Consider the following 21,727-nt stretch of genomic DNA (forward strand, 5'->3'; position numbering starts at 1 on the left):
ATGAATTACGGTACGTACAAAAGTGATTGTTTGAATGGCTGGAGTCCACAGGTCCAAAAGGAAAACTTGGTCATCCTGGAAGTATCGAACTGCTGACCAGCTCAAACTCACAATGCTGACAGTTATCAACGACAAGTTTAACAACTGTAAAAGAAATATATCAATCATACGTATTTTAAATATTGTATAATAGATAGATTACAAAACTTTTTGCACCATGCATTTGACAGACTTATGACGTATTGTAGAATGTTACAATGGAACTCCAAATTACAGCTTTTATATTTGTTGTATAGAATAATATTTATGTTTTACATGCTATAATTTATAATTATCTAATTTGTAAATGTTTACGCACGGCAGTATGTGCGTAATTTTGAGAAATGACTAGACCCAAAGGTTGTATCTAATAAGAACTTTCTAAAAAAGACTTTCTGAGCTTTTTCTCTCTTTTTACACTTTTTATGAGGTTTAAAACACCATATTCAAATATTAACTCTGTTTTAAAAGTACTAATCGTACAGTATTATATTATTTAATAATTTAATTTCCAGTTTTGTCTAATATTTGATATGAAACCAATGTTTACGATACAATGTTTAATATTAAATGGGCATTTTAGGTATAACTCCCTAACCAACAACTTAGAGAAATTATATCTTATTATTTATACTGATAGGAATATTTTACCTTAAATAATTGTATGCATCACAAATCTAATGAAAGCACTCCACTTTTCAAGAGAGTGAGCAGGCATTATTTCCCGATAGGTGTATCTGATAAGGTTCAAATATGTGATAACAGTTAATTTACTCATTCAATTGACATACAAAATATGCGAGACTACATCATCAGTAACTGAAAGGTACTTAATAATTATATAAATTGCTGAATATGGTAGTCAATTTCTTTCACTTGAATACTATTTCTTTGAGAGAACTATTATTTCAAAAAGAAGTATTTTTTTTAAACTACCGTAGACGGTCATAAAAGTTGTACTGAAGAACATCATAATAGACTATTAAATTCATATAGGAACAACAATCTGAGTTGTTCTGATAAGAAATGGTAAACAATAAATTTGAAATAATTTCTAATAGTTCATTGATCAATACGAATTTCATAAATGTATAAACTTATATATTATAATCACACAAATATAATTTAATATTTTCATATTTATTCTTACCACTTTGATTATATTTGTCAGTTCCCAGGGTATATCCCGACACTTGCTGGTGTATATGAGCCATAACTCTAGAGAAGAGAGCAGCCACAACATCAGTACTTACCAGTTTGACTATGTTTGTCAGTCCCCAGGGTATATCTCGACACTTGCTGGTGTATATGAGCCATAACTCTAGAGAAGAGAGCAGCCACAACATCAGTACTTACCAGTTTGACTATGTTTGTCAGTCCCCAGGGTATATCTCGACACTTGCTGGTGTATATGAGCCATAACTCTAGAGAAGAGAGCAGCCACAACATCAGTACTTACCAGTTTGACTATGTTTGTCAGTCCCCAGGGTATATCTCGACACTTGCTGGTGTATATGAGCCATAACTCTAGAGAAGAGAGCAGCCACAACATCAGTACTTACCAGTTTGACTATGTTTGTCAGTCCCCAGGGTATATCTCGACACTTGTTGGTGTATATGAGCCATAACTTTAGAGAAGAGAGCAGCCACAACATCAGTACTTACCAGTTTGACTATGTTTGTCAGTCCCCAGGGTATATCTCGACACTTGCTGGTGTATATGAGCCATAACTCTAGAGGAGACAACAGCCACAACACTAGGCAAGGCGTCCACACCAGCACCGTCTTCTCGAAACACAAGGAAAAGTCTGGGTCCGAGGTTTCCCAAGATTTCTTCACATCCTAGAATTTTCAAAAAATTAGAAATGATCAAAAAGTCTCATTGACATGAACTGATTGCATTATTCAAACTTCTTTAATATACATAATATTATATAATAATATATATAATATTGAATAATATCTTTATAACATATTTATATCGAATAACTTCTTTAGAATTGAAGTAGCTTTCGAACGTTGTTACTAAATTTGGGTAGCGCTTTTTGATGACGTGAAGAGGTACCGTACTTTTAAATATGTTTAAGAAAGCAACAAATATGAGAGAAAATATTTGACTTAAACTTTACAAGGAAAATACTTGTTTGTTTGAGAGGAAATTGGGCTTTTACACATCTAAAACCTGAGTGCGAATAAAATACATTCATTATACAAATATATATATATATATATATATATATATATACATATATATACACAAATAGGTGTTTATTGTATTACTTAAATCCATTGTAAGATTTTACGTTTTATTAAATTTAGTTTTATTTAATATTTAATATTGAACCAATGCAATAAACTCACATTAGAACCATCGCCATGGGAAGTTACCACAACAACTCCTTCATGCAATATAGGGGAAGGGGTAAATGTAATATACTATTACAATCAACATGATCACAATTGATTGGCCGTCTATTTTTTCAGCCACCTTGGCATAATTTAATTGTTTTTACTTTTTATCTTATATCTTCACACTTCAATGTAAGTTACAAAACCTGTTCAGTTCTTCAGATTTTAATCTAGACATACTTTTACCTAACTAGCTTACGACAACTTTCATATTACAGAAATATAAAAAATTCCTACAGACGTTTTAAAAGTATAGACACTTAACCCAAAAGGGGCCGTTCAAGTATTACGTAAGCAGATTTTATTGCAATTATTTACCCCCCCCATCCCTCTTGTCAGCAAAAGTAAGCAAAGCTCTTACCCCCTCCCCCCATGGCTTTACGTAAACATTTGTCAATTAATGTATTGTTTTTTAAATTTTTATAACGTTATAATTATAATTTGAAAAATAAGAAAATAGATTTAGGATAGAGATTATATTTTACTGAAAACGGTATTCAACATAGAGTAAAGGACAAAAATATTATATCTTACTAACTTAACAAACTTTATTTTAAATTTTTGGTACATATATTAAATTTAAATTAACAGTCTTCAGTCCATGAAAACCCGAATCCATGATTCTAAGTTTTCGATGACATTGGATTGCTTCGATTGCTGCTCAGTGTTGTGAGTCTGCTCGCTTTCATCCGATTTTGGAATGTCTACGTCATTCTCATCGAGCCATTCAACATCATGGTGCTCTAAGTTTTGAATAATGCACATCATTCAGTTCATTAGCACACGACGAGCAGCGACTCTTACAGGTCTAACTTTCCCTATCAGTGTGCATGTTTACTTTCTTATGGATCTTTTCGATGTGACGATTTAGTGACTTGACGGAAGCATGATAAAGACCACACGTTTTGTGTGTTCGACTTGATAGCCTCAATTGTACCGTCGGACAAATATAATCGTATTTCATTTGCAGGAAATCTTTGAGTGAAGCACTTAGCGTAGAGCTAAATTGACTGGAAGATTAAGAAATTTGCCCTCCTTCATCTAAAACCAAGTCATCAACTGATTGTTTTACTTTTACAGGTGGTGGATGAAACCTGTTGTGTAGTAGTCTAAATAGGCCACTTCTTGGACGACAGCATTCTGTATTTCTACATTTTACAATTTGTCCTAGCATATTGGAAGTGATTTTGATACCAGCATAAACAGATGGTATTAATTTATGACGCTCAGCGATTACCCAATCGTGATCAGGCAATTTGATTCTATATTCCATGTGCATTAGAAGAGGTGCTTGCTTATTTGCCGCAGTTACGCCAATAGGGACTCGAGCTTTATCATCTTGAGATATGAAAAAATACTTGAACTGGTCCTAGTATGGATGCTATGTTCTCTAAATAATGGATTGATGTTTCAGCGAACTTGCTATCTAAGTGGCTCTTGTGGTGATCAGTTTGAGCCCGAATGAGCTTAACAGGGACTGTCGATACATGTCTTTCGTCCCCTCTGCAGAATTAGATTTTCTGGGAATCAAAACGAAGATATGTCCCACTGCGACTAATGTCAAATCCCATTTTACGTAATTCTTGTGTGAGTTCATCAAGAGTTTTTACGCTGCGAATTGATTCCGATCGTCTTCTATCATCTGCCGCACTCCCAAATAAAGCTATATCCGCGATTGTTTTCAATAGTAAAGGTTGATTGCTTTCAAGATTAGGACGTCCCACTGAATCCCTCAGAGATAGTCTTTTTTTTCATTTCTGGATTTTCATGACAAATATCTTCTAACTTTCTTTTCATACCATCCCTGTGTTTCTTCTGGGCAACTGCGTTTTGAACCTTCCTGTTTAAAGACTGTTTTGCTGTTTTTTTTATTTCCTCGCGCAACTTAATGATCTGTTTATCAACTTCAGCACGGCTTGGCATAGTATCTCTGGCAGAATACAAAGCATTCAGATTTTTTTCGAGTAGAGCAATCTTATTTTTCATAGCTTCCTGAGAAGGTTTTGGTCTCTGTTTATCTGTATTTTTATTAATTTCGCATTGCTGTTGTGATTCATTACGGTTTTTATTTGATCGTCTTCTGTTTTTTAATATTTGAAGCTGGCTGTGTAATTTGTGTTTTTTCTGCAGGTTTACAGGTTGCCTAAAAATAAAAACTTTCTATGGGTTCTGCTAAAGATTCTTATTAAGCTACATAAATACAACGTATGGCAATATATATGGTAAATACAAAACCCTATGCTTTAAATCTAATATCTTTAAACGAGCAATTCGTTCCGGTCACAAAATACAGGGTGTTATACTCTATTCAAGTAGGTATTTAAAAGAATGTAAACAATCTTGATATGTCTTTTTATTGAAATATGCAATTATAAAATCAGATATTTGTAAAAGTGCGTACAGACATCGCGAGGCTTGCGCCGCGAATGGTTCGTCTCGCATACATCAACCTGAGGCATGCTACCGGCACATGTATACGTGCGAACCATTCGCGGCGCACGCCTCGCGATGTCTGTACGCACCTTTATGTACTTACAGAAAAGCAATTTTAATATTTGTTGAGTTTTAAATGAATTACAAACAGATTTTACACAGTTTACAATTTTAAAACCACATATTTCAATAAAAAGACATATAAAGATTGTTTACATTGTGTTAAATACCTATTTGAATAGAGTATAGTTTTCTGTGGGTATATATATGTATATAAAACTAACATCCTGTATTTTGTGACCAATTAACGGAATCAATTATAAGAAATAAATCTATATAATGAATATTACCTCTTTACATAATAAAGATAGGCCATAATATTTTCTAATTAGCAAAAGAGAATCTTTTTGGCGATTTCTAATATTTCTAGTAGGTATTCATAGGTACCTAAAATGATTTCGTCACTCACCTTAGAAAAAAATGTAGTAGATTGGATTTATTCTTAGTCGCCGCTTGCAATTTCTTCTTCGATTCTCTTAGATACAATAATATCTAAGTTCCTTGTCGGATTTTGCTTGTAATTTTGTAATTTCGCCACACTTCGTAACTAACTTTTGTACATTTTCTACTTTTGTACTTGTATGAGATTTTTTAAAACTTTCAAACAATTCTATTTGATTTGTCTATTTGAAACGACATATTATTATTTAAACATTAAACTTTGGCTAATGGAATGAATGGTAACACAAATGTTAACTTGCTTTAAATATGCTTACAATACGTCTACTCGCTATAGCATCCAAACAAAACAATACACTGATAGAGGAAAATTTGGAACAAGTGAAACAGCGCGCGGTAACTCCCCTTACTCGGTTCTAACGCGAGTAGGGGAATTACCGCGCACTGCTCACTAAACGTATGTATTACTTGCGGGAATCCCGAAAATGCGTTTCGTTTTTTCAAGCAAAGACAATGTATGGGTTGCCATTCGTGTAAAAAAGAAAATAACTACCGATGACGTAATCATCATCTAGACTCCCCTACCCTCATGTCATCTAAAATAAGCAAAGCAAAGACCCCCCCCGCCCCCCCATAGTGCTTACGTAATACTTGAACGGCCCCAAAATTAAAAACTCTCAACTTAAAAATATAACTTAACACCAATCAAAAATAACATTAAAAATATAAGATTTCACATTTGTTTTAAAAACATAGTAACTACCAACTTCAGGGTCTCTTCAGTGGGTGTAATTCAATTATCAATGTTCCATACAATTTAAAAATGTAACTCCTTAACCCTCATTACGATTAATCTTTATAATGAGCTTACAGGCTAGCATAATAATACTCGGAATAATAATTAGTCTCTAGATGATTAAGAAACAAATGAAATATCAGAAATTGCAACAAGAAACAAATATAACACCATTTATCATGGTTTTCATAATGGATCAACTTCGTCGATAAACAGTGTATAATTCATATTACTAAATTCAATTTCCACTCTCTCCCCATTTATTGGTAATTATTGGTTATTTTAATTGATATGGTTAACTTTAAAATTTAAACTTTCGATCATTTTGTTTCATACAAAGAAATTCTAATTTCTGGTATTACATAGTCTGGACTTTATTAGGTTTCTCTCTCTATACTCACTGTAGGCAAAGACCTCACTCACTCCTAATGGTTTTCTCACTATATCAGAGAGTTGAAAATTGGTACACGTATGCCTCAAACGTTGAATATATAAGCCAAAGCATTTTCAAAAAGATCAAATTTAACTTCTGGATGCCTTAGAAAGATAAAATGTGACATACGAGTATATGTGTATGTGTATTATGCTCTTAACAGATAAAATATTTTTCATGAAGATCAACCATCCGTGGGGATTAAATTTGGAACTGCAACTCCTAGAAGAACTTTATTTTTGTTCTATCAACTGTCAAATGTCTGGGAAAATGAAATTTGACAGAAATGTGCCTCATTCTCTCAACTGAAAAAGACAAGTTTTTTGCAGATAAAATACTAATAGGAGCTAATTAGGGAGGCAACTCCAGGAAGCCTTTCCCGCTGTTCTAGAGAGACACACGTGCTTAATCACTTAAATATAAATACAAAAGCGTTTTCATCAAGTAGCTCTAGCGGTCATAAGAGACAACATCGATATAGTTGCAGCCTTTGCTATATTTTTACCTTCTGCTCTCACCAGACTAAGTAGGGATTTTTTTAATGATCAAAAACTGATGAGGTTTGCAACCCTAGAATAAATATTTTTTTGACTGCCGACTGTCGCAGAGAAGTGAAATTTAAAAAGTGTGTATATGTGATCCCAACAGACTAGCGCCAACTTGAAATACCTTACTCCGAAAGTAGATAGCTTGGACAATAGATGGAAGTAATAGCTTTTTGACCGAAGTAGACTTTTAAGATCAACTTGTGCACATCATTTCTTAATCAGGGTAACAATGCAAACACTATTTTTGTACCGGATATATTCTACACAGGAAATACATTGAAATTCGTAGAAGTAGATATTATTTACAGAGTAAGACTTTTCAGAACTATTTATATACATATTTTCTTGAATGAGGCAACAAAGCCATTCAAAGTGGATTGGCTTGATCCGGAAAAACAATAAAACAATAAAAGAGTCGAAAGTAGATACTTTCTGAATAAAGTAGGCTTCCCAGACCGAGTACGTATTTTATATATTGTGTTGATAGTGAAATGAAGGGAAAATTCTACTACGGCGCGTGAAATATAGTTAATTCGAAACAGAGACAATTCATTACGCGCTAAACCTGAAATATCAATCAGCAGTATTTTATTTCTACCTCTTAATAATTTAACACTGAAATATGAACTAAAGATATGTTCTTCTAGTGCACAATAATTATCATAGCATTTCATCATGCTACATATTAAGTACTTCCACTACGATTACTCCCGTCTTCTACTACAAACCACTCAGGCCTAAAATATCTTAAGTGCTATTGAAATAGTTGGAGCTATTAAAAATTATGAAATATTTGGAATAAATTTGTGTACTTCATTGGTATTCATAGAAATTATCACTTTCCAACTTCAGGGCCTCCAACACATTGCTATTTAAACTTAAATGTCCAATTATTGTTAAATGGATCAGGATTTTGGTATATCTTTCAGTAACCATCACTTATTTTTAGGAGTATTTGTAATGCTATTTAAATGCCATTTAGTTCCTAAAAAGTATCTGTAATTCAACAGGAAATCACGTACAAAGTCGTGGGTAACTGCCAGTAATTAAATAAATGAAAAACTGTGACACTAACACAACAAATGGAAGTAGAGCTTTTCCAGAATAAATATGAAAAACGTATACATTGTTTTATATAAAGTCGATCAGCAAAGGGTTATACAAAACAAATACTTTTTGCAAATATTATATTGTAATAAATACTAAGAAGCTGGGACGTATCTATAAGTGCGTATCAAGATGCATTTGGGATTTAAATAAATAATCCCAAAAGTGTTCTTTTGCTCATAAAATTGAATACCATTTTTAATAGCTACTAAGGGGCATTCCACATTTTTATATTCACTAATATAATTGCAATGTAAAGACTAAATGTATTTAAAATAATTACTTGATACACTCACTACTCTGACAGAAGCAATCGACATAATGAGTAAGAATCAACAGATTTAACATTCAAGTGTTCTCTTCCGTCTGTTACAAAACCCACTTCATTAGAACACTTCACAGACCTTCAAGTGTGGAAGCTGTCTTAAGTGTTACATAATTACATCGTTTTTTCTCCTATTTACTGTATCCTAAGAGTTACAAAACCAATGAACACAAATCTTTCATAATAATGCTACAATTAATCAATAGCAACCAAACATAAACTTGTAGCAAAATACAAGCTATGTGAGTATAGTTACGTAACTAAATTATATAACAAGCGGTCGTCGTATGAAGTGTTATATAACATAATATATAAAACTGACATTATATTCTCATTCTAAAAATGTAACTTTAAGGCAAGATTTGTTATTACGGAAAAAATCCGCAATGAATAAGTTAAGTACATTTAATCCTAACAGAGTAAAATATGCAGAAAAATTTCAAATTTAATTCAGGTTGGGAAGTCTCGCTACTTGCGACCAAAATAATTAAACCGCAAAAACTCGTAATTCTGTTTTTATCATTAAATTGGTAGCAGTGTATTAAAAAAAAATATTTTACTTAGTATACTCATTTAACTGGTTAGTTATGATTGGAACAAATTTAAATTGGAATTAGAGCAGTCACAATTATAACACGGTAAGAGTACGCCACACCAAGTGTCGCATGACAGGCTTCGTTGAGATTGCATCAACATTTTAAGTCTATAGCCCATGTAATTCTCGAGGTGTTCTGCGGATAAATAGAGAGACAGACAATTATAAGTAATGAGAGTTTTTCATCGATTTGAATCGGGAAAAGAGAAACTGTGTCATCCTAATGAGTGACTTGAATCACGTTTAGCGAAAATGCAATTTGGTTGACATGCACTATCATAGAACTCTTTCTTGTCATTTAGAAATGAAACTTCATAAACATTTTTACGTAAAAATTAAAAATTTCTCTGGATTTGCTACGCCTATGCATTCAAAGTCTTGTTCTTTACTGTAGATTCAATAGCAGTGTTTTAAACAATAAAAGTTCTGGCGATCTAGAAAGGCTACTGCAACGCAAGGGTACGCTGAAATTTAATGCTCCCCATAAGACCAATTTAAAAATATACGCTGACGTTCAGCCAAATACTATGGAGTGATATGCACTACCATCGACTTTGTTTTGCTAATATAACAAAATTAAGCTTTAAAACATATGTCTATTCGTTTTTTAAATATTGTGCGTATAGGCAGACAAATAGACAGATACAATTGGAATATTCCTAGCCCCACAAGTGTAGGCTTTACTGAAGCTCAGCTAATTATACTATATATATATATATATATATATATATATATATATATATATATATATATATATATATATATATGATATATATCATAAAAACTTTTGATATATAAAAGTGCTCTCATACATTTGTTGTTTAAATATTTTTAGTTATGTATGAAGTAATAAGTTTTACTTTATCAACTAGTACTCTAAATAATAACAAAGAAATAATAATAATAATAACATAAATATATGTAATAATAATATTTTACGATAATATATAATCACATTAATTCTGTTCTCATTCAAAAAAGTTAATATTTATAAGAAATTATGCATTTATATTATCTTTAAGAATTCAAACTTTTCACTATTTAAGCACACAGCCAATGTTTAATAATCACACAATTAGAAGCGTTTAAAAACATGCTCAGTTTTTATATTACAGTTTTCATTTTTATTTATTACGCGTGTTTATACATGAATATTATACAGAAATAAAAATATTGGAACAACAAAAGTTTAATGGGGGTTCTTGCGTAAAGTTCTTTGTTTATTTGATATTTTTATATTTAATACATTAATATAATACATTTATTTCACCAGTCACATAAATTTTAAAATTAAATATTAACAAGGCTTTACTGGGAATTCATTTTTTGTCCGAACTTGAATTGCATTAGTTACATATTAACAGTTCATTGGCAGTTTTTATTACGATATAAAAATGACACAAATTACTAATAAATACATCATGAAAAATTATTAACTTACCCAGAACGTTGAGTTGCAAAATTGATGTTCCATTGTACAGGAAGATGACGAAATGTAATTTTATTGACACGCTCCTAAATAAGTCGTTGACAGTCACACGTAACCACAAAGAGACGTACAAATGAACAGGTAGCGTATATGTATCATGTATTAGAGGCTAATCTGTGCCATTTATCTATAGAAACGATAAGATACAATGTGGTTGATATATACCGACAGACCGCATGTGCCTAGACTAGCAGGCGATGAGGCAATAGGCTGAGCTATTGAAGCAGACCAAAGCTGGAAAAGATAAAAATAGTTCTGTGTACCTGAACTGATACAAACTGAGTGCTTATGTAACTAAAGCCCGTATTCTAGTAATTGTTACAGATTCCCTTCTCTTTGCTTAGAACTTAGAACTTATTAAAGACTAGTTCTAATTTATCTTTCAATAAGTCTTACGTTCAGTTCAAACGTAATTGACTGATCAGTTTAAACTTCTCACTTATTGATTATGTGTTTATACAAACTTTGCCTTCCTCTTTTGTTTTAAGGGATTTGGTCGAGAGAGAGGACTGCCTATAAAATAAACAAAATGCTTAAAGAATGGAATATAAATATCTTTTAGAATTCATAGAACTGGATTATATTTATTTGTGCCACAAAAAATATTGTAATCATTAGTTTCATACAAATTTGTTTGTTCACAAAAAAAGTGCAGTGAAATTTTAGTTTAAGACAAAAAGGAAACGAAGAAACTATTCAAAAACACCAATTCAATTATCTTATCTGAAATTTGTCAGTAAACTATACTTAAAGGATATGGTAATTTTAAATATATATATTAAAAATATGTAGACTTACATCGGACGTTAAGTTAAACGATCTACTTTCAGTTGTAAGATTAATTTTTTTTGCAGTTTTTGGGTTAAGAGTTATTAACCCACAAATAACATAGTGTAGACATAAAGAAACAATTACAGCTTTAATCAGAGCATAGTCATTTAACTATATTAATCTGAGCTGTGACGTGTTAAAAACGTGTTTAGTAAGTGTTTTTAAGTAGTTGCATATTAAAATACATAATATTTTAAAATTGACTATTTATATTGATAAAAACCATAAAAAGGTTCAAAATTAATAATTCGTCCTTTGTGAATTTGATACACTAAACATATCCCGTGGTCGGGTTATTTTTTATTTATTTATTTTTTATTAAGGAGAAGCCGATCTCCTTTTATGCCTTATTCTGCCCGTCCTCATTGGCCACTGGCCTGTGCGAGGATCTTATCAAACAGAATAAGAGGGAGAGTCGATACAGTACAAGGTCGATGGTACTGATAACAAGTGCAATAGTAGCAGACAGGATTCGAATCTGCGCTATCTCTAACTCAGACTCAAAGTCCAATGTCTTAGACAACTCGGCTATCGGCACTGTTATGCACGTGCCTCAACGGGCAGAGCTCTTTTACATCAAAAGAGCTCCGTAGGTCCACCCGAATTATTTTTTAGTTGATATTGTTAAACTAATAGCAAAATAAACACACAAAATAACTCTCTCTTGGCTCGACAGTGAGTATTAATGTAGGTTTAATATGACATGAGACCCAAGCAACAAAAGTAGGCATGTGATAAGATTATATCATTGCAACTTTAACAACAACAAACAAACAAAATTTGTGTTCAATAATCTAGGGTTTCTTAGATGATATTGCTACTCATATAACGTTTAAGCCCACTTGTAAGGAATGGCATTAAAAATTAAATTATAAAGCGGATGTGTTTAGAACAAAGTTCAATAGTAAACAATTTAAAATAGGTGCATTGTCCTAAATGAATGGAAGTGTATTTTCTTTATGAAAGGGTTTTTATAAAAAAACAGGCATATTAACTATAAATAGGCATGTAATAATCTTTTAAAATATTACATTTCCAATATTTTCATAAATTTTTAAATTAAACGTTTTAATGGTAGGAATAGCGTACTATTCCACTGATCAAACAAGTGACCTAGGAATTTGTCAGAATTGTGCATTAAAACAAAAATGAATTAAATAACCAACAACAGAAATGTTTACGTTTTGCCACTAACTTTAGCCTCGACTACGGCAAATAAAACACACACTTTTTGCGGCTCATTTATTTCGAAATCAAATAGATTGTTTAAATACATTTAACAATACGGTAAAAAGACTACTGGTATAGATTTATTTCACACTATCTGGTAGGTAATACTAAAAGAACACCCACACGATCAAAATCAGTGGGATAATATAAACTAGGCAAAAAAATAGCCTGGCTGTGTGGGTTCAAATTTAAATTCATGAAGTAAATGATCGATTTTAATCAAATAATATCAATACAGTCCTCATTTTAAACAAATCATACACGGACAACTGCAATTCTATAAACACGTGGTATGTAATAATTAACGGCATAATTATTTGACCACATATTTTCTAAAGTAATTTTAATGGTGAAATTGACAATCACTTCCTGAAAAGTATTCTTACGTAATTTGTAATATTATTCTCTCGGCACACTCGTCAAAATATGTTGTTTCTTCAAGACGGGGCTCCACCTCACTATGCTATCAATGTCCGCTAAACTCTTAATGAACAATGGACAGTTTATTTCCCGGCAAGATCATCGGATTTAACTTGTTTGGAATATTACTTGTGGGGACGACTAAAATATATTGTTTACAATGAAATGTTTATAAGTCCTGAAGAAGTGTCAAGTGCAGTTGACACTTTCTAATACAGAATTGTTAGGTGTATGAATAACAACGGTGGTTACTTTCAATATCTTCAGCTAAGGTATTCTACATTGTGTTATTGCTTTTGTAACAACAGTTAGTTTTGATTATTTTATATGGGTTTTTGATATAACTAAATTCTGAATAACTAAGATAGTAATAGCTTTGTAAGTGCTATTATTATATGGCGCAAGTAAAAAGTTACACCACTCCATTTTCCTGTATATATTGTATGTATACAAATTATACTACAAAGTAACAAAGTTGTAAATATTATACACCTCTCTTCTCAAGTTTTACCAGATGAGTTCAGCAATATGTCTGACATTTCTCTTCACTTTCTATTACACATGTCTGTAAAAATCTATTTTACTGTAAGGCCCAAATTTTTAAACGTGTTCGGGGTTTTATTTACAGTATTTTGCATTTTCTCAAACTAAAGGTCGAATATATAATATTTTACTATAATAGTCCAATAAATTATTTAGTTGCATTATTAATATCAGGCAGACAACTTAAATCACACATACACATACTAGTATTGTAAAAAGAGTTTATATAAGAAGTAATGATAGGTAATTTTGCACATTCAGTATTTTTGTATCCTGTAAACCCATCAACAGTCATTTAGTTTAGCAGCTACACCTTCCATTGTGTAAAACGATCTAGCAATTATATTCCGAGTTAGGTGACGTCACGGTGATGCCGGTCACTTCTCTTAGGTAGATCATGTTCTGCTCACAGAGAATGTAGTAGTCGATCGCAAACGATAGAAACTGAAACAAGTCGTCGAACATTGTACAAAGATGGACAATTTGTGAAGGAAAGTTTTATTTTGTCGGATAAAACGAGACCAGACTAGAGACAACTTACCACAAGGAACAGTTGCGGAACGACGATTACGAATCCTGCGGCAGTAAAATCCCTGGAACCCTCGTCACACTGAGACACGAGCAGTCTTAACTGACAACAATGAAGTTAACAGTTAACGAACAATTCACAGGACGTTAACGAAGCATATCCGGAACAAGTTGTGTTGTTCTGTAAATTCTTCAATAATACTCAAAGTAACTTACCAGTTTACTAACAACCAATTGGATTTCAATGACTTATAGCTGGAAATTGGCAAATTTTTATCTGAACTAACCTTTATAACAAAAGTCTCACTTTAAAGCTCTGTTTAAATATTGTCTCCCTCAAAATGTATCTTTAAAAAGCACTAAAGTTTAGAAAACTCACTGGAAAAATGTTAATTTTTTTACTTAAGAAATTCGTAGGACAAGTTTAACGATGTTTGTATATTATATTTTTAGGTATGGACGATTTGTCACAAAAAACTGAATAGGTAACTTGTAAAAGTGAATTTATTTATTTGTGGCCATAGTATTAATTAAATTATACAAATGTATTTATTGTAGTATCACTAGATAAAGGAATACAACATTTTCCAATATATAATTTTTCATTTTGTGCAAGGCCTTTCTGAATCAAAGATTTCATCATCAGGCACTTATAATTTGTGAAGTGCCTGATGATGGAATCTTTGATTCAGAAAGGCCTTGCACAAAATAAAAAATTATATATTGGAAAATGATGTATTCCTTTATCTAGTGATACTACAATAAACCGTTTTTCCAATGCTCCAAGATTCTAAAAATGTATTTATATTTACTTTCTTCCAAAAAAACTTTCTGAAGCTAAGTATTTTTAGTTTCGTGATCGGAGCAACGTAAGCTAAATTATAAGGCTGAATTTTGCTACATTATCTTTCTTAAAGGCTCTTATTTTATCCATTTTATTTATTAGAGAAATTTAATCTTGAATTGCTCTTTCTGGAGGATTCAGATCTCTGTAGTGATTGCTTTCATGCAAATCCACCCTCATTCAAGTAATTTAATTTCCAATGTTTTGACGTTCCTGCAGTTTTTACATAATTTAATTTTTGTATCCGGGGGTTGTGTGTTATAAATAAGATTAAAAGAAGTATCAGCAATGCCAGAGAAACTCAAGGAAAAGTTCAAGGCAATTTTTCCCTAACTATTTACTATTATAGTCCTGTATGAATAATGGCACCAGCTATACAGGTTCGATATCTGAGACGTGTAAATTTTCTCTATACAATTATCAATCCTTTCTTTATGAATGCAAAATGAAGAAAATGTTTTATACCATTACTTTAATATTGTATGACATCATGTTAACCCACATGTTCCCATTGGTACCTATACAGGACACCTCCTTACGGTTATTTAGTTGTTATGGTAGTAATACTCTAAAGGCAGATTTGACTTAGATATATGTAAAACCATTTATATTTAACATATATCTATACATTTATCATTTGTGTATGTAAATATATAGAGCGAGGTTAGCATAAATTAAGAAAACGATAGTAGATTAATAAAAACAAATAAAAGATTCATATTCATAAGTAAAAGATAATATCCTATCTCACTTATTTTACTGTTTGTCTGTCTATACGTGTTTTTTTAAATTTATATGTTAGAAATAGCTTATGTGGATCACTTTATATATATTTTTATATATACATTATTTTTACCTATATACAAATTTCATAACATTGAAAGTCTCCTGAGGAAATTGTATTCTTATCACGTGATACTGGCTTTTTTGGTTTGGTTATATCAAACACATGTATCACCTAAACAACCAAATAAGAAATAATAAATGAACACAAAATAAGGGTACTTTTGTAGCACTTATTGTTTTGAAGACTCATTAGTAGTGGTTAGACAAACACTACTGCGTGGTTAGTCTCTTCACCCGGCAAGTGAGAGATTAGGATTTGATTGAAGGATTATTTCTTTATGAGTGTTTATTGATATTAAATTAATCTATTGCTATTCCATACATTAAAAAATTGGGATTTATTATAAAACACAATTAATAAAAGTGTTACCTTCATGAGCTCCCTCTGTGGCAAGTGACTCACTAGTGTCGTGAAGATTTCTTCTGATAAACGCTGATACTGAAATCAATATCAACCAACATTAATGTATTGTAGGAAAATCTGTTTTGTTGAACATTGTGTCTGGTAATAAAAATTTTAAATTTTAATACTAACCTACACCTAAACTAGCGTATACGCCTCAGAAATTCACTTTTACACCCCATCACAAGTACTTGAAATGTGGTACATTTTTGAGCTAGTTTAATGTACCGTTTACCGTTAAGTTATATTCCCTGTGACAATAATTACCCTGTAACTAATCCTACCTGGTCAGATTTCATAGCCACGCAGACAATAAGCAGTCCCAAGTAGCCGCACCAAGACATAATTTTGACCAAACTTCCAGCTAGAGGATCGTCAGCATACGCATGATAAACCGAGTCATTTAAAACACCGTAGTTGAAGTAGAGCATTACAGCCAGAACGTGCAAAGATAATGTTTTCTGGAGATCATCAAACAGGGGAGCGAACTTCATCAGAAGATGGCAGAATTCCTCTGGAGATTGTAGATGCCTGGGGTTGGCATCTCGGTTGTTACGCCAACCCGGATCGAGTCTCGGATAATAATGCTACAGCAGTAGAATAGTGATATTAGAGTCAAGCATGCTCTAAAGAAAAAGCAAACAGAAAACATGTATTGCATGACTAACTGAAAATTGGTCGCCCCCATTCCTAAAGTGGAAACTCGACTAAAGACCATTTGGAATACTACGCCAGTTGTTAACGTCAGCCAACCGAAAACGGAAAGGTTAGATATTTCTGTTCTTGACGTCATTTTACTAAGGATGTTTCTCAGATCGTCAATAATTTTGAAACTTCTGATCAGATCTCTGGATCCGAGCAAGAGCCACCCGATCACTACCAAATCCACTGCCACTGATAATAGGTCATGGACAATTATGAAAGTGTTGTCTTTGAACCTACACGTCAAAAATGTTACGTTCCATTTGATGCTAATCAACGATTGCAGGATGAAACTCAAGACTGGTACTGTACAATAGTTAAAATTTAAATTCTCAGAAGTCTGGCCTAAAACATTTGTCGAGGTGAATTGTCCTAGGATGTAGTGGAAAACCATCAGAGGTCGGAAGTTTCTGTATATGCTTGGGACAGACATCTTAACTCCTTCGGATACGTAAAAAATTGCAGATTTGATGCAATATAAAGTTTCTAAGTTTCACGGAATAATATTTTTACTTTTTCAATTCAAATTCAATCAATAAGTTATAACTTAATGCCATTATTACAGAAAATTGTTAAAACCACTTAAACCAAATTACGGTTTAATAAAAAAGTGTGCAGTTGAATTGCGAGTAATTTGTTGTTGTAACGTTGACAGAATAATCTATCTACCTTCATACAAACACTACTACTGGTAAAGTAAACAATTTAATTCTGGTAAATAGCGCTTTTAAAATCATTGTGTCATTTTATCTCTCTAATTGACTATATTAATTTTGTTGCTAACATATTTGCATGCTTTTTTAGTTGATAGATAAATTAAATAAGATGATTCGGGTTGGAAAGGCCATTGAATATTGTCTGTTACGAGAGAAGTAAATTAAGAGGGACAGATGAGAGTGGGTATGTGAGCAATTTACAGAAAGGTTTATAAAATAACTAACACGTATTCGTGGCTTCGCCCTCAATTTCTATACAACAATCCGTATATTTGTTTGAATAGCTTCCTCCACTTTGAATTTCAGAACCTACACATGAACTATTTTATATCAATGTAGAGTAACTCCTAAGTCGAAGTTCATAGTTTTCTTAATGAAAGCACTTGTAATGATAGGGTCGTTTGATCTTTTTAAACTGTAATTAATCATATATCGTATATCAGGTACATATTTTACAGTGTTCATGATTAAGAGGACCAGAAGTTAAGAGAAAGTGTGAGTAATCTTATTTTAGGTTTTGAACTTCTAGTTTAAATTAATTATATTTCCAACGTAAAATTGGAGTTTGCTGTTTTGCCTCGAGAAACAATACGATACATATAGACCTATATATAATTTTGTAATGAGGTTTGAAACAGTAGAGTTTTCTAAATTGAATGGATATAGATATTGTTATTGAAACTTAAAAACTAAAATCAACATAAATAATACTAACACACTTCAATACTTACATTGTGGCAGTTGCCATCCAAATGTAATGATAGTACATGATACAGTAAAGTTCTTGTTTTCCAATCCATATTTGCTACATCATAGTATTTTCTCGGTTTGGTCTAGGAATTATATCAGTATCGTATACCCCATAAGTGAGAAATGGATGCGATGTCACCTCGACGATTTTATATTATAAAAATTGCATTTAGTATCTCGTGCATTTCTTTGTGACCCAGAATAAATAAATTGGTTTGCCATGTTGCCACAATGTTGAAATAAGAGGTGTTTTTACTTTTGTTATGCTTTCACTATATACATATAGGTAAACAAATTTAAATATTGGCTAAAATAATTAACCACATGGCCGTGCTGTCATTTTAACAATTATAATTATTTTTGATGCCAGCGCTGATAGCATTATTGCCTAAGTCCGATGTGACTTTGGATCTTAGTTAGAGATGGTGCAGATTCAAAACCTGTCTGAGATTGTTGCAGTTTCTATCAGTATCATCGAGTTTGTACTATAACCTTTTATTCTGTTTTATAAGATTTTTGCACATGCCAGTGAAAAGATCATTTTACAAATACTTTTCTTGTATTGCTTTCTTACTCAATATAGCGAAGGGAGGGAATTATTCCCAAACCCATAGGACGTTACGCTGAAAAATTTTTATCCATCACAAACCCATAAGTTATTGAGTAATTCTTTTGCGAAATTTTGCATAATAGCTTAATCCAGTTTTAATTAATTCACGCAATAAAATAACAATTAATTTTTGATACGGTAGCTTGGGAAGGAGCAAAATTCTGGTCTCGTATGTGGTATGAATTTACTAAATTATACGATTTACTATCTGTATGTCTGTCTGTCCGCACCATACCTGAAGACAAACTGACCTATACGAGCTTGGAAATTTTACATAAAGCACCATTTAAATATTAACAACATCGTGTTTGACGATTGTTAATATGGGATGTGGCTGAGAATTAGTGAAGATTTTTACATTTACCTCATGAATGATTATGATGACAACGATAAAATAGCTGAATAAATAAAATGTGTAAGCGGAGTGTAATAATTATAAATACTTATATTAATGTGTGTACTGGAATAGACATTTAAACGTGTGACATAGTAACACTTGTGCCTATTGACTTGAGATGAAATGCATGCAATCTCAGCAATGTCTGTTACCGACACGTGGTGTGATTTATCAACGATAAAATAGCTGAATAAATAAACTGTGTAAGCGGAGTGTAATAATTATAAATACTTATATTAATGTGTGTACTGGAATAGACATTTAAACGTGTGACATAGTAACACTTGTGCCTATTGACTTGAGATGAAATGCATGCAATCTCAGCAATGTCTGTTACCGACACGTGGTGTGATTTATCAACGATAAAATAGCTGAATAAATAAACTGTGTAAGCGGAGTGTAATAATTATAAATACTTATATTAATGTGTGTACTGGAATAGACATTTAAACGTGTGACATAGTAACACTTGTGCCTATTGACTTGAGATGAAATGCATGCATTCTCAGCAAAGTCTGTTACCGACACGTGGTGTGTGATGTACTGTCTTGTTGGCTGAGCGTTAGTGAACATTTTTACATTTACCTCATGAATGATTATGATGACAACGATAAAATAGCTGAATAAATAAACTGTGTAAGCGGAGTGTAATAATTATAAATACTTATATTAATGTGTGTACTGGAATAGACATTTAAACGTGTGACATAGTAACACTTGTGCCTATTGACTTGAGATGAAATGCATGCAATCTCAGCAATGTCTGTTACCGACACGTGGTGTGATGTACTGTCTTGTTGGCTGAGAATTAGTGAACATTTTTACATTTACCTCATGAATGATTATGATGACAACGATAAAATAGCTGAATAAATAAACTGTGTAAGCGGAGTGTAATAATTATAAATACTTATATTAATGTGTGTACTGGAATAGACATTTAAACGTGTGACATAGTAACACTTGTGCCTATTGACTTGAGATGAAATGCATGCAATCTCAGCAAAGTCTGTTACCGACACGTGGTGTGATGTACTGTCTTGTTGGCTGAGCGTTAGTGAACATTTTTACATTTACCTCATGAATGATTATGATGACAACGATAAAATAGCTGAATAAATAAACTGTGTAAGCGGAGTGTAATAATTATAAATACTTATATTAATGTGTGTACTGGAATAGACATTTAAACGTGTGACATAGTAACACTTGTGCCTATTGACTTGAGATGAAATGCATGCAATCTCAGCAAAGTCTGTTACCGACACGTGGTGTGATGTACTGTCTTGTTGGCTGAGAATTAGTGAACATTTTTACATTTACCTCATGAATGATTATGATGACAACGATAAAATAGCTGAATAAATAAACTGTGTAAGCGGAGTGTAATAATTATAAATACTTATATTAATGTGTGTACTGGAATAGACATTTAAACGTGTGACATAGTAACACTTGTGCCTATTGACTTGAGATGAAATGCATGCAATCTCAGCAAAGTCTGTTACCGACACGTGGTGTGATGTACTGTCTTGTTGGCTGAGCGTTAGTGAACATTTTTACATTTACCTCATGAATGATTATGATGACAACGATAAAATAGCTGAATAAATAAACTGTGTAAGCGGAGTGTAATAATTATAAATACTTATATTAATGTGTGTACTGGAATAGACATTTAAACGTGTGACATAGTAACACTTGTTGCCTATTGACTTGAGATGAAATGCATGCAATCTCAGCAATGTCTGTTACCGACACGTGGTGTGATGTACTGTCTTGTTGGCTGAGCGTTAGTGAACATTTTTACATTTACCTCATGAATGATTATGATGACAACGATAAAATAGCTGAATAAATAAACTGTGTAAGCGGAGTGTAATAATTATAAATATTTATATTAATGTGTGTACTGGAATAGACATTTAAACGTGTGACACAGTAACACTTGTGCCTATTGACTTGAGATGAAATGCATGCAATCTCAGCAAAGTCTGTTACCGACACGTAGTGTGATGTACTGTCTTGTTGGCTGAGCGTTAGTGAACATTTTTACATTTACCTCATGAATGATTATGATGACAACGATAAAATAGCTGAATAAATAAACTGTGTAAGCGGAGTGTAATAATTATAAATATTTATATTAATGTGTGTACTGGAATAGACATTTAAACGTGTGACACAGTAACACTTGTGCCTATTGACTTGAGATGAAATGCATGCAATCTCAGCAAAGTCTGTTACCGACACGTGGTGTGATGTACTGTCTTG

The 21,727-nt window shown here is 32.3% G+C and overlaps 1 protein-coding gene across 1 annotated transcript in view; it reads right to left on the reverse strand.

Annotated features, from left to right (window-relative positions):
• Positions 1-16,709, reverse strand: part of LOC124372334 (multidrug resistance-associated protein 1-like) — a gene marked incomplete at its 3' end in the record, with an annotated part of 31,075 nt that extends 14,366 nt beyond the window's left edge. Inside the window, exons 1-6 of the mRNA XM_046830717.1 lie at positions 16,563-16,709; positions 16,246-16,314; positions 14,199-14,288; positions 14,024-14,101; positions 1,705-1,881; positions 19-144 (exon numbers count right to left, since the gene is read on the reverse strand). Of these exons, the coding sequence (XP_046686673.1) occupies positions 19-144; positions 1,705-1,881; positions 14,024-14,101; positions 14,199-14,288; positions 16,246-16,314; positions 16,563-16,709 (687 nt within the window). The remainder of the gene's footprint in view (positions 1-18; positions 145-1,704; positions 1,882-14,023; positions 14,102-14,198; positions 14,289-16,245; positions 16,315-16,562) is intronic.
• Between the last annotated feature and the right edge of the window lie 5,018 nt (positions 16,710-21,727).

The sequence above is a fragment of the Homalodisca vitripennis genome, unplaced genomic scaffold (assembly GCF_021130785.1).
Source record: "Homalodisca vitripennis isolate AUS2020 unplaced genomic scaffold, UT_GWSS_2.1 ScUCBcl_2922;HRSCAF=8083, whole genome shotgun sequence".
Lineage (NCBI taxonomy): Eukaryota > Metazoa > Arthropoda > Insecta > Hemiptera > Cicadellidae > Homalodisca > Homalodisca vitripennis.